General features: G+C 36.3%; 1 protein-coding gene across 4 annotated transcripts in view; it reads right to left on the bottom strand.

Annotated features, from left to right (window-relative positions):
- LOC134667014 (rho GTPase-activating protein 7) overlaps window positions 1–15,648 on the bottom strand; it is a 383,984-nt gene that overhangs the window by 18,620 nt on the left and 349,716 nt on the right. For all 4 annotated transcript variants that reach the window (XM_063524323.1, XM_063524331.1, XM_063524337.1 and 1 more), the window contains exons 4-7: window positions 10,543–10,656; window positions 9,089–9,231; window positions 1,761–2,370; window positions 1,527–1,669 (exon numbers count right to left, since the gene is read on the bottom strand). In XM_063524323.1, coding sequence (XP_063380393.1) covers window positions 1,527–1,669; window positions 1,761–2,370; window positions 9,089–9,231; window positions 10,543–10,656 — 1,010 coding nt within the window. The remainder of the gene's footprint in view (window positions 1–1,526; window positions 1,670–1,760; window positions 2,371–9,088; window positions 9,232–10,542; window positions 10,657–15,648) is intronic.

Here is a 15,648-nt window from a genome sequence, read left to right on the forward strand (position 1 = left end):
TATTTTTAACTTAGCACAAGAAGAGGCTCCCGGGAGCAGATCTTTGTGAGACCCTCCTCATAAATATCTGCCCTCGAAGGGCTCGCTCTTGAGCTTTATTCCAGGACTATAAAAAGTTTTCAGTATGTTAATTAGCAGATAAGTTAGGCATTAGAAGTTCCAATAGGTTCACCTGTCCAAAATGTTCCGCATTTATAAAATGTTGGAAATATGATGTATCTATCCGATATATTTACAATATTTGCCTACGCGCCTATCTGCTTATTTATATGCAATATCCACAACCAACAGGATTCCCATGACATAGTGTCGGGTATAGGTAAGAAAGAACCTATACCCTGAAACTCTGTCAAACGGTCTAACGAAGTCGAAAGAATGGGACATACATACGTTTCAAAACATGAGAGTTATGATTTGAGAGCGTATGTGTGCATATAACTCTTGGGCTGTGGGCTAAAAACATAAAAAGGTATCACATCTGTCATACAAAATTATTGTTCATTTCCTTCCAAACTGGTTCATTTCCTTCACCCGAAAATGTTTGAAGAAATGGAGAGGAATGAATTGGAGTGGAATGAACTTTCGACGGTTTTTTTAAATTTCTTTATCGTCTTTAAGGCTAGAATGTCATCAAGTAAAAGTAATGAAGATATGCCAAAATGCTAACAGATTATTAACAAGGTGATTTTTTTTACAATATATAGCACCAAATTACTTAATGGATGGAAATGAGTAGTAACCGTGACAAAGTGCCTTTCCGGTGAGGAGAACCAAAATTACTCGTAAATCAAGAGCGCGAAACCTCCTTCGTTGACGTATTGCGGTAGACTAAGGTAGTAAAAACACGTAGCAATCACAGGTATTCGTGAATAAAGGCGCGTTTAGATTTGGCATGAGTGGCAATTTTTTAGAGTGAAAATGAAGTCTTTCGCGTGACAAAATTAAAAAGTGCGTTCTCTCTATGATAATTTAACTTTAAAAATACGTACCATGTACTATTATAATACTGATTATTTGCTTATTTATAAACAATAATGGAAAGTAGGGTTTATCTGCAAATAATAGTGTTTTTAAATTTTTGAACCCAATGGTACGCCATTTTATGGCGAGGGAAATGAATTTTTCGCATGTTTTTAATTTTTATTTAATAGATCATTAGATTTAGCTAAATTCCAAAATTGGCGCATTTTCCGTACAACATAAACATACCTTTTAAAAATAACCACATATAAAAAATTATAATTTTAAGGCTTGATGTGAGCTCGGACACCAAATCGGCACGAAACGGTAGAACGACCCTATTAACACTTATTCTCGTTATTCCCTTCAAATTTTAGCAATATATAAAATATCTACATTAACTAACAAGCAACAGTAAACAGCTTATAACTATTAACAACTACGCTCGCGATTTCAAGTTACAGCAACTTATGCAAGAGCGCCTGGATACCTAACCTTTGTATGTCTTGTTTTGGCATTAACTACTTTTGCCACTCTATGTCATTTATGCAATGAAAATTGCTTACTTCTGTACGTCTTTCCCCAGGTTTAGTGAGCTGGTGCGAATAGCCTGTCGTCTATGCGTTGTGTGTCCAGGGGACTTCTGGACCTCCTTCAGCACCGCAGGGTCTGGCTTTAGTTCTATTGGTGACGGAGGTTCCACGTACACCTGAAGCCAGAATCATATTATAAGTAATGTTGCAAAAAATTTCATACGGTCAAATTATTTAGTAGCAGTTAGTACAACGTGTAAGACTCACCTCAGTATTGTGATGAGTATTATGATCTCTATAATAATTATGCCTCCAGCTGGCCGGTTGGCATTCCGAGTCACTCAGTGCACTGGAGTCATCATTCTTGATCCCTCTGTGGAAAATGCGCTTCGCCTTTCCTAATTTTGACTTAGAACTCTTATTACTCGACCCCATACTTCCGTCTGAGGCATAACTAGAGCTATCGTCTCCAAATGGATGATTTAAAACAAAGGACTGCTCCAGCGGAGCGATGGGTGATGGTGGCATGATGGTCATAGGTGAAGGAGGTTGAGTTCGAATTGCTGGAGCATGTAAAGGAGAACTAGCAAAATCTGGAAAAGGAAACGCTGTAGGAGTTGTGGGAGTCATGTCAATGTAATTTAAATCTGGATATCGATCTGTTTGTGTATCTAAAAAGTGGGGAGAGGAGACAATGACTTCGGTTCTGTTTTGCCGTTTTCTTCTTCTAGTTTTGAGGGATTCTACACGTCTGAGCAAGGCTTTCGCGCCGTCCCGGAGTCGTTCTGAGCCGGTTCTTCTAAATCTAGTGCCATTTTCTTCTTCATCCTCCTTGTCACTTGGTAACTGTATCATTGGTTGGCCTGGTACTGTTAGTCTGAAACAAAAGTATACGGCTGTCAATTTTAGTAATGCTTTGACCTATTTGAGAATTATTTATTGTTTCCTGCTAAGTATTCTTAGTCTATGGACCTATTTAAAAGTAACTATACTTATATATACTGATAGCATTTGTTTTGCAAATGACGTAGATGGATTGAGCTTCACGAAATCACAAGTGCGCAATCAAATCTCTTAAACTTAATCTTGCCATCAAATTTAAACGTGTATTGTGTAGCGATCCATAACACAATTAAGGAGTTCGCAAAATGTTACCCCTGAATTCGTAGCAATGCAAAGTCTTGCCAGCTCCCGAATTTAGATAAAGTATCTTAACTTTTCAATAGCGTTTGATGGAATATCAGGCTAAGTATACAAGAAACGGTAAATTGAAAAACTTTACCGAGAATGGCTATAAGTACCCATTTGATAATGAATTCAATCTACAGTTACTCTTTCTTCAGCGTCGAGGCAAAAATAACCTAGTATGAAAAGAAATTTCTTTTCTTTTTTTGTAGGATTTATGTAAATACATAAATCCTTTATTACCTGTAGGTAGTATCTTTATTGACTACTTTGCTAGTCGGTGCTACAAAGCTAGAGTAAGTATAGTACTTTTTAAAACCTGAGCATTATCTTTATAGTAATTTAATTTCGATTAATTTCTGGCTACAAAATTGTACTCGAGTTAAAGTCAACTCAACTTGCTAAGTAGCATCAACCAAGTTAGCTCAACTAACATTAACTTGCCTAAGTCCAGTATAAAGGTGAAAGCAAACGATCTTAAAGTTTTACTCAACTTTGTTCTTAGATCTCAAACGAGAAACACAGCTAAAGTAATTTAACTTTTTGCAGTTCGCAACCAAGAGACATGAATATACTTAACACGGAAAGTGTTGTCGTGGCTAAAAGTTTACGCCATTTCCTCCCTGGAAAAGTTGCATGTGTTCCGGGCAAAAAGTTTTGATTTTCTGTGACGTAGTCTGCTTAAATATTTTCTTGGTTTGACTTAGAACAAGGTGTACTTAAAAGTAAAAGGTGTCTTGTGTTTTCTTTGGCCGCTGGCTCGTACTCATACTTATCTATCGGCCTCACGGCAGTATCGGCAGCACGGCTGCACGGCAGAAGACACAAAAATGCACAGATTACAGCCATCATCAATTTACACGTAGGAGTCTGATTTGATCAACATAAGGATGTCACAATCCTCAGTATTAAGCGCCACTTGCACCATCTAACTAACCTGGGGTTAACCCGTTAAACCGTTAACCCAGTGCCAAATTGTACTGGTAGCCATTGTAGCTCCAGGTTTAATCGGTTAACCTCGGGTTAGTACTACTCGTAGTAGAATGGTGCAAGTGGCGCTAAGAGAACATTTGTTGATGGTGGTGCAGATTCGAGTTTTCCAACATGTCAATAGAATTACAAAATCGACTTAGCTATTTTGCCTCAACTTCACCTCCCCTTCGTAGTCTCTTCTTCCTAGCCCTTGCTGCAGGATCTGCTGGCTGGAGCTACCCCAAGTTTCAGTATCAGTATGTCAATAGAATTACAAAATCAAACTTACTTAATTACTTTTAAAACCGCGGCTACATAATCTAAATATTGTGTTAGCTTTAAGACAACAAATGTGACACCGTGTCAATGTTTTACCGCGTCCAAAAGTTATATTCTACGGATAATCAAGATGAATATAAATTTGAAACGCGTGAATTACAGAAAGATAAGTCGTATCCCTTCGAAATATAAAGCGTAATGAGTTCAGAGTAAGTTTGTTCGTGTGGCGACGAAGTTAAGGGAAAACAATACCCGATTTAAATGCTTGAATACTCAGCATGTACCTAATGTCAAAAGTTAATTTAACTTCTGGAAGCCGTGTGTTTTACCTGCTGCTGAATAAAACATGTGTAGGTATATTATTGTAAGTGGGTATGTATTACAATTGTACATAGGTACACTAGGTGTGAACCGATTTTAAGGCTACAAGTATACCTAGATAGAGGTATACAATTGAATACTTGCATTAAACATTGGCTTCCTTCTTTTCGCTCTTACTTGAAACTGCTTTTGATAGGTATCTAGATTTAAATAAACTTCCAATATACGAGAAAATTCGAATTCTAAATTGATTTAAATCATTCCTGCAACATGGTTAAACATATAAAAGCGATTTTGATGTTTTCTACTTAGGGTAATTCGCCAGTATCTGGCCACCCTAAACTAAAAATGAATTCTATTCACCTATAAACCGAATTCATTTTAGTATAAGGCTTCAATAACTGGCCAGCCTTCAATAACTAGCCACCTTATATTAAAATGAATTCTGTTTATAGGTGAATAGAATTCATTTTTAGTTTATTGTGGCCAGTTACTAACAGGTGGCCAGTTACATAGTTAGTTAAACAAAACAGCGCATCGCAACGACCGTCTATGAAACTTTTCTCATTCCAGTAACTGGTGTGAAGTCCCCAGCTTATCTCCTTAAGTTCTTCTAAGTTTGTGCAAAACGACTAAAATATTCGCTACTTTGCCTACGCGGAAAGTTATAAATGTAATAATGAAGTGAGAAGTTGCACTTACTTCTACATTAATAGAATAACCGTTATTTGTATCTAATACATAAAATAATATACGAGTATCTACATACATAATGTCTATTATTTATTGGTTATGTACCAAAATAAATGCATATGTACATTAAGTTTTCAATTGAAGTCGGTTAACAAAATCCACTACAAAAGCACGAACTCGAAAATCCCGCACAATTCAATTTAGCTTAGTACCTAGGCGCTTGTTAAAAGTTTTCCGACAGGGACCCACTGTTGTTGACTCCGAGACGCATACCTATTCACAACGCCGAACACAACTACCGACAAACCAGTTTAAATTTGACCACATTTAAGAAGAAAGTGGACGGCTCCTTCTGTCCTTCTCCATACAAACGTAGTGTTCATTTTCCTCTCTGGTATTAGAAAAATATTTTCCATAATGTCAACTTTTTTTTATAATGTTATCCAGAACGGACAACAAGGGACTACATTTGTGTGAAGAAGCGGGCGTCCTCTGACTTGTTTTACGAATTTCAGGATAAAGTAGTACTTAACTACTCGACTATTAAACTATTATATTAGAAGTAGAACCAAGAGGCGAGTAGAGACATATTTGTGAATCACATAGCGCGTCGGATGCTGTCGTAGGAATAGGTAGGTATAATAAATTAGCCCAGAGCAAATTTGCAATGTCAGTTGACCGAGGTTGAATATGAGTTTTGATGTTTTTTTATACATATAACGAAATTTTTACTGCAGTTTGTGATTAATTCGTGAATAAACTCCGAAATAATAAGTTCCTAAGTACCTATTTACATAGGTACATCTGGTACATTATGAAAAATTTTTGTTAACCCCCCGTAACATACAAAATTTCGACACTAAGATTAGATTAGGGTATCGCCGGGGTTGTTTTTAAGATTACATTTTCAGTAAACATGACGTCTAGTTTCACGTTAATAGTAAGTATATAATAGATGATTAAGATATAATTGACAGCTAATTGTAATCACAAATCAGTCCGGGTACCGCAGAAAATTGGCCCTGGGCCTTTGTAGCTGCGGTTAATATTAATTTAAAACCAACAAGACTGTTCAAACGCTGCCAAATCAAAGCCACCACAAACAGCTGCGCTGTATATACGGTAGAGAAATACGACTGAATTTTAATTACCAATTACGATGGCAAATTGAATAGTAATTACTTCCTAAGAATTAGGTATTAAATAGAAACAAAAAAGGCATAACTGCCGCCACGGTCGTTTCGGTCTTGAATTAAAAAAGCTTAAGGGGTTGAATGGTTTACAATAGATTGGGTAATAGTAGCAGTAGTTTATTTAACTGTGAAATTACGCCCAAAATACCAGAATAAAGAGATAGATCTAAAAAAGATATATTTCGTAACTTACTATATTATATTTACTTATGTATAATGACAAATATTTTTACTTTCCTGTATATATATGTATTCATTTGAGTATGACATATTTTTAGAATCTGCCTACCTACTTAAGAAAATCTACGTAGTTTTGAAGTAATATTAGGATAAATAGAAACTTTAAATAGGTACTTTATACCATAGAATTCATAGAAACCTTTATGCACTTCACAGTACCCTTTCAAAGGGCCAACACAATGACTATAATTAAGTCCAACAATTGTTCTACTTACAATTCGGGTACTTAGCCCTTCACCTATCACGTTTCCATTTCGGATTGCCAAAGCATAAGTAATAATGATAGGCTGTTAGTCAATGTATGGCGCCACTGAGAGCGGCATGTATGTGATATTATGAATAAACATAGGTAGGTACCTATACATTAACTATAGATTGCTTTCCTCTTACATTTTCTGATGTCGCATGATGTCGCACGGGTTTGTGAGAAAATAAGGGCTCAACACTGCAGGTGTGACTCTACGAGAGAGTCTTATTTTTTTTTTATCTAACAAGTTGGAAGTCGCTCGCACTGACGACCTACGCGAACCTTGGTTGCGTCAATCCCAATAACCTACATAGACCTACATCTAGAGCGGAAACCTCTTATCATAAGATTAATAATATCTTAATTGCCTCTTGAAAGTGAAGTTTAATTAAAGAAACAAAACAACGCGACGGTTATTTTCACACGTTCTTTAAATTTCGAATAAAGTAATTACATTTCTATGTCGCGGGAAATAGTATCACGACATTATTTGTGCAACCAGTTGTAGGTTTTTTTTACCGATACCTATTGCTGTAAAAATATCATATTGCTGCTAGAACAAGTTTAATTAAATCAAGCCGGTTTGCTTCATGGCTGCATGATGTACCTCTTGAAAGTTACGTAACATTTCTGAATTCTTATTTTCAAGATTTCAATGCGTTTTACAAGGTTTATACCAAAAGCGAAGTCGATGTTTAGTTTATAAAGCAAGCTAAATAAGTGACACATACGAGTAGTAACTAATGGGTTTATTTGTTTTTGATTGAAAACGTAGACTTATTTTGTAACATTATGAATTATCTACAGTAGTTACTTACCTAACAGTAAACGCAGAAGCTTGATTCAAGATCCTATCTATTACCAAAGTGCGTCAGCCACCGCCGTGGGCAACCATTTAAGTTATAAAATAGTGACCATGCCCATTGATTACCCTTATCTAAAATGCATCAACGGAAATAATGTCGTGATGATGGATGCAAACAAACAAATAGAGTCGGACACTTAACAGACTAGTCCATTAGAATTGACAGAGCGAGCCATTTAGCCGTGTCAAGAGTCCGTGTTACAAAACATAGTAGCATTAACGTGACGGGGCGCCACATGCTGTTGGAGAGTGTGGACTGTGGACCCACCAGGTTAAGAAAACCCTCGCCTCAATAGAAATTCTTATGAGATCGAAATGCAGATCAGAACTCAAAAGGGCATGATGGCTCAAGTTAGGTTTGAGATAAAGAATGGCGGAGCCAAAGAGTTTTTCTTCACAGAGAGGCCGTTGAAATTGAGATATACTTGTATGTTTTTGGATTGAATGACGGGTATTTTGGCGTTCAATCTGCCAGGTAATTATATAAGTCGTTTAATTTTAGGAATATTTATGACAAACTTAATGTCTTAACGCATATTGAATTAACACCTATAGGCGATCTTATAGTCAGCCATCGTAAATTTTATAGCATTTTCGGTGCAGCGGTGGTGTTAACGGAATTGGTATAAACAATTTCAACCCTAATTATTAATTAGCGTTAATTACGTTAATATTAACCTTAATTTACCATTTCAGTTGGAATTATCTATACCAATTCCGTTAACACCACTCCGCTGCACCAAAAATGCTATAAGATTTACGATGTCTGCTTATAATACATATATTGTATCAATATAAATGCATATTACTATACTTTTTGAATTTGTTTTCTTACGATGGGTCTCTTGAGATGCAGTTATTAGGTGCTGATGATGATCTAGGTAGTTTTGGATTTTACATTATAAAGTTTCACGTTCAAAGATCAGAGTGCACCATCTACATATCTATTACGTTCCCATTGTATCTAACATTTCAATCGTTGCGCAATCAAGGGCCAATTATTGGTGTGAGCCTTCGTGTACTGTTACTCGCTCATTAACATATCATAAATATCATATTAAAAACTTACATCTTACTCAATCGTCACAACGAAAAGTCGATCAAACTCCACTGAACTTAAAGTTTACTTTTGAAGTCAGCTTTCATCAGTTTAAGAGCTTATAAAAGCAACCACGTGTTGATGTGGAGATACGGCCTCGTTAATTTCTTTGTTCGAGTATTGATTGTTATATGATCGGCGATTGATTTTGGTTAACTAGAAAGTGGCCTAAGGGCTATTTATTTTTTGAGAGACTTCTGAAGAGTACATATACCTTAAGGTGAATTTTATACTGTAGGGTTTTGTAACCAAGCATGCAAAAAAGAACAATACGCTACTTATTTCTTATTATGTTATGTCATTATCATTATGTACAGAAACTGTGGGGATAACATCAACGGGCTCCGCCAGCCAACTTGTTGATGATTGATTACCGTGGAGGTATATTATATATGGGTCATGAAGGACCCTTTCTCTCGCTATTACTTCCTCTTCCCCTATCGCTTCTACAACTTCTTCTGCCGTCGCTTAAATACTCTTTCTAAATCATTTTGTACTTACAAGTCAGGTTCAACATCTGTGTAGTGCCCATCAGCGTCAACCAGTCCCACTCTGATAGTGGGAAGAGTGTCGTCCTCATCGTCTTCTTCTTCCCCTCTCGCTTCTCTTGCTTCTCTCTCTGCTATCGCTCTTGCGGCAATCACCTATAGACAAAAATGTTATCTTTATTTGGCACGTATTTAACTGGGCGGATAAGTAACCTAATTCGGGTAGTTTCAAAAATTGAAATGGATAGGTTGGCATCGAATTCGGAGCCTCATAATAGTTCCATATGAGTTGTATTTTAATTAAATATTAGCTATTGATTTACTATAGGCAGGTACCAATTATATTGTCACAATGGGAATAAATAATACATGGGAGACAATTTCAACCGATCTTTATATTAAAGAAGAAGTTGTTTTTTTTATAGAAAATGAAGAAATAATATTTTTATAACATGTTACAATATCTTTCTCCCTCATATTACCGCTTTCTCGGTTGCACCCTAGTGTTATAGTTGTAGGTATTATAATAGCAGATACCTACATTTGGAATTGTGAGGGTTCTCTTCCAGGAGAGCCCGAGGTTCGCATTAGCAACCTAACCCCAAGAATTAGTGCAACCTACCTAGTACTACTGGGACTGCCATGCCTTCAGACAGACCGTTCAACCCAGCGGGGTTTGATCACTATGTTTTCATATTTTAACATGAACGAGTTTTTATTTATAAAAAAAATAAATACTATGCAAATACCGAAAAATTATGCGAAACGTTTAGTATGTAAATTAACCCTTCAACGTATCGCATAACTTAATAATTTTGCCAAAATTTGACCTTTACTCGTATATGAGTATGTCGTTCTCATATCGTGGGCTATTTTGCGTTTATACTGTTATAATAAACACTATCTCTACTTTGCAGTAACATGAGTCCTACTTAATTATGTATGTATACCTACCTACATAAATCACTTTTTACAATATGCAATATTAATTTAATTGATTATATGAATGTTGGTCAACAAATTCCTACGATTTGGTACAGTTTGGGTATACAATTTTTAAATACGTATTCAATATCTAGATTCACTGACAGAAAAAAACCCGCTTTTTCAATTTCAATTTTTGACTCAAGGTTAAGGTAAAGTTACCTTCCTGATTTTACCCTCCATTAGATTTACCTTCCAATAAATTACATACCTTCCTTTTTGACTCAGTGGGTAAAAGAAGATTATGATTTTGATTACCTTCCAAAAATTACCTTCCATCGGGAATAATTTGGATGGTAAGATTTCACAACAATTTCCTTCCTTTCTAGAAGGTAGATTATCCACTGAGTCAAAAAGGAAAATTTCTTCTCTCAGTGTATCATAATTTTTTGTGGCAATAGATGGTCATGAAAAAATAGAATGACCCAGTTGCTATGTGAGCGGTGGTCATCTCCCGAATATGCTCACGATCATGGTACACACCTGTAATCTCCGCTGCGCCTGCGGTGTGATCTCGACGACTCGCGACCACCGCCGTGACTTCCTCTCGTACTGCCATTTGTCGCTCAGCGCGCATTGGTCATCGTCAGAATCGTTCTGTAAACAAATTACTCGTATTAACTTTTGTGTGCGTATCACCTGGAGGCGCACGGTGGAAAAGGAGGTTGCACCAGTTGGCCTCGGCTGGGCGGAGCTGGAGGAGGCCGCGCTGGACCGCGAATAACGGAAATCCCTTCTGAGAGCCTTATGTCCCTGACACGTCTAACAGGACATCCTAACAGGATATCATCATTTCATCATCTTCATCAAAATGCATGTGTGCAATTTAATAGGTACGAGAAGAACGCAAATATTTTTATTAAATAGGTATTCATTTCCTGCTTAGTATTTCCTGGAATCTGAATTTAAAAAATACAGTTGCCTTATTAACATCGATGTAGTAAAAACCTCGAAATATATTGCGCCCATTTGCGGGCTTACGAAAACCTCGTCGTTTCAAGGTTTCGTAGCAATGATTAAAAATCGTCAAAAAATTAAAAATATACTTTGACGACCGGTCTGGCCTAGTGGGTAGTGACACTGCTTATGAAGCCGATGGTCCCGAGTTCGAATCCTGGTAAGGGCATTTATTTGTACGATGATACAGATATTTGTTCGGAGTCATGGTTGTTTTCTATGTGTTAAAATATTTATATATATGTATTATATATATCGTCGTCTGAGTACCCACAACACAAGCTTTCTTGAGCTTACCGTGGGGCTTAGTCGATTTGTGTAAAAAATGTCCTATAATATGTATTATATTTATTTATTTATACTTAAGTAGGTATGGCAGGAACAGCTGGTAAACGACTCCAAAAAGTTCGCTGATCTTCACATCATTCAATCAATCAATCAATCAATCAATCAATCATTAATAACAACTAGTATACCATGACTTGCGTTTTTTCTGTTCGTCATCCGTACAAATTGGGGAAGCGATGATGCGCTACAAATACCGAGTTATTGACATTGTGTGTAAAACGGCCAGTTAATCTTATAGACCAGGAGGCGGGTGGATTAAGGACCACTTCGAAGCTTTTAAAAACCGGGCAAGTGCGAGTCGGACTCGCGCACGAAGGGTTCCGTACCATAATGCAAAAAAAAAAAAAACAAAAAAAAACGGTCACCCATCCAAGTACTGACCACTCCCGACGTTGCTTAACTTTGGTCAAAAATCACGTTTGTTGTATGGGAGCCCCATTTAAATCTTTATTTTATTCTGTTTTTAGTATTTGTTGTTATAGCGGCAACAGAAATACATCATCTGTGAAAATTTCAACTGTTTAGCTATCACGGTTCGTGAGATACAGCCTGGTGACAGACGGACGGACGGACGGACGGACGGACGGAAGGACGGAAGGACGGAAGGACGGACGGACGGACGGACGGACAGACAGCGAAGTCTTAGTAATAGGGTCCCGTTTTACCCTTTGGGTACGGAACCCTAAAAATTATATCGTTATTTGACTTATTTGTGTCACGATGACGGTATGATTCGTTGTGAACAGAATAATGAATATAAACGTACATAAATGCCATAGGTAGGTACTAGTATATAAAACCCATTTAGACGGTTCTAGAACTTGCATGAGATTTTCGTTACATAGCGGTATTTGGTAGATCGACTGAATTCATTGTACAGTCAACTGTATAAATATGAGTGTAGACAACTTACTCAAAAATATGTCCAAGTTCTTAATTCACTGACATAAGAGTTATATTTTTGAGATGGTTTGTACACTTATATTTTTAGTTGACTGTACTCTGTGGTTAGCAATCTATAAAATCTCTAAATGGGGTTAAAAATATAAATATAAACTCCTTGCCTACTATTAGAAATTTTGTAAGAAATTGGAATTAAAGGTAAAATAAAAAAAATATATTTGTCATGTTACTTAAAAACGGGACTCGCGAACCGAAAGTGCAAGTCGTTCTCGCCCACCGAGGGTTCCGTAACTTTTAGTATTTGTTGTTTTAGCGGTGAAAATTTCAACTGCCTAGCTATCACGGTTCATGGTGATAGGCAGACGGACAGACGCACAAACATACAGCGGAGTCTTAGTAATAGCGTCCCGTTTTTACCCTTTGGGTACGGAACCCTAAAAATCAACCTAATGACATAAAGCTGGTCATAAACATTGTTGCTTTTGTAGAGAAATATACACGTTCTTTAATTAAATATTAGGATTGTAATTTAGAAGGTATTTTATAAAGGTAAGCTTTGAAACCTCTGGGAAATGAAATTCACTAATGATGAGGAAAATGTTGGGTTGGCTAATTGGGGAAGATAGCTATTGAGTTTCATGGCATTTAAGGACTGTTTTACTCACTTGTCTTTACCGTGAGATAATAATACAACAAACACAATCTCCATTAAGACGAAACAGGAGCTGAGTTTTAAATATTTTAGGTAAATATACCCGTCCCGCTAACGGAAGCGGCTCCTAAAATTAGTGCGATAAGGACAAGGCGAAAAATCCTGCGTAAAAATCTCTAAAATCCAGGTTTCGTACGCGACTGTTTCCTCCTCCAAAACTTAACCAATCGTAACCAAATTTGGAAATCTAAATGATTATGAAATTATCTGTGGCGGACCGCGCTTTTTTGGCTAATTGATATCAGTTTTGAATACTACGCCTCTCATTGCGGCATAGTCAATGAGGCCATTTTGGCCATTTTTGAAGGGCTCTAGCGCCTTAAAAAACTAAAATATCAAAAAAAGTAAAACGGTCCGATATTGACAATATAAATCTGTGTTGAAAAACATCATTGCTCTAGTATAGTTCGTAGTTTTGTAACAGAGCCCGGCGGCTAATCCTATTGTCTATTGTTAGGTAAAACCGCACGTGCTACTTACCTGCAAAAAAGGGTCATACTCATTCTATTTGGCACCTGAGCGCGGGCTAGTCCAACGCTCAAAAAACCAGTGTAGGTGCGCTCTCCGATAACGCGCCTTTGTTACGCATTTCGATGACACATTTTAGACTGGTTCTGTAGTGTTCGACTCGCCGGCACTCAGTAACCGAACTACGCAGGTTTTTATGCAGGTGGTTGTGGCACGTGGAACGAGCGGTTTTACTTAACAATAGACAATAGGATTAGCTCGGGCTCAGTTACAAAACTACGAACTATACCTATCAAAACCTACGGAGGAAACAGTCGAGTACGTTTGTATGGAGAAATGACCACTCCTGTTGGCTCTTAAAACAATGACGTGTTAGTTTCATATATTATTATATTAAATATGTACAAATAACTCTGCGCTATATTAAGTAACTTACTAGTATTCGTTACTCTTGTAAATGTATTTAGTTACGTATAAATGGTGAACTTAATGCCATTGCTATAGGGTCAGGGTTACACAGAAACACTCACCCCCTTATTCATAAACGTTTACTAAAGTTGACAAGCCGATTATAGCCGGCTTGTCAACTTTAGTAAACGTTTATGAATAAGGGGGTAAAAGTTGGTGCAAGGAAAATACACAATCTAATTAAATATAGTAATAGGTTTATTTAGAAGTTTCTAAATATGGTAAATTAATTACATAAACTAACAAAACCTTTTTTCCATGATTACGTAGTTCTTGACTGAAAGTTTTTTAATAATTTTTAAATATTCTCATTTTCTATTTAAAGTTAATTGTTTTAAAGTAAAGTATCATCTGTTAAAATTTAAAACACTACACCCAAAAACTATAAATAACATCACATAATTACAAACAACACATCTACTATCTAATTAAAGACAATTGACAAATACATTAACAAAATTATAATTAAATTATATGCCAAATTTTTCTAATGCATGTATACTAAAATTTTGAACGAGATTCATGTACCATCACCCGTAAAAGTACATGGTGAATTTATTAATGAGTTCATTCATAATTTCTCCATGCAACTTCGGAGCTCACTGTACGAGTATCTGTAATGTTTGAGGAACTGTAAACGATTTTCTAATCCACTGCTGCTATACTGGGTCAAGCAAATCTTGTCAGTAGCACACGGCGGCAAATTTGAAAAATCGCGGATTAGCAACACTGTGTTCGAATAATTCGAAAATCGCGTGTCATCTGTGTTTTATCTGTGGAATGTGGAACGCGAATGACAGCCATCATCTTGTTTGTTTACAAATGGTTTACAATGTTTACATTCTGAATCGATTCTATTTCAAGAGATATTTCTGCTGTGTCACCATTAAATACCAATATATTAAATAAGACTGTGCTTAATTAAAGCTAAGGTGCCTACAATGCCTACAGTGCCAACAGAGAAATCTAATAAAATATGAAAATCCAGTATGACATCTACCTGCTGAAGCAATGATTTTAATCATACATTCTTGTTTAACGGCATAGTCCACTTACAATTTTATTTTGAGATCTTCAAATTAGTTAATCATTTTTATCAACATCACACACCGCTTTTAAATTGTCCGTCCATACGTATTAATAACAATTTCAAACATTTTCAATAGAGAATCCGCGAGTGACAATTTGAATTGACGTACGTGACAAGGCGCGCTCAGCGGAAAAAAAAGATTTGGTTCGATGTACATTGTACATTGCTGCTTTTCTTAGCGCAATACTACTCTTTGAGTGTTGCCCTACTTTAGTTTGCTTTACATTGCTACTGACAAGATTTGCTTGACGCATTTTCATTTTCATTTTCATTTATTCACCATAAAGTAATATGTGCATTACATGGTATGTCGTTACAGGCAATCGAATACTTAAATTAAGTACAATACATTACAATAAATAGAAATTAATATAAAAGCAATTGTTGTTAATCAAAATAATTATAAAATTTCCCTTCAATAGCCTATTTAACATTATGCAAAGTTATTCATGTCAATATTACAGTTTAAATATTCGGTCACAGAGTAGAAGGCACGCTTCCTGAAATAATTAGATATTTTATTTCTAAAACTATGTATTGGCAGGTTAGTTATTTCCAATGGCAGTTTATTGAACATTTTGATCTTTAAGTAAACACCCTGTTTTTGACATTTTTTAAGCCGCACCTTTGGTAAAAGCAATTT

Source organism: Cydia fagiglandana, chromosome 1 (assembly GCF_963556715.1).
Source record: "Cydia fagiglandana chromosome 1, ilCydFagi1.1, whole genome shotgun sequence".
Lineage (NCBI taxonomy): Eukaryota > Metazoa > Arthropoda > Insecta > Lepidoptera > Tortricidae > Cydia > Cydia fagiglandana.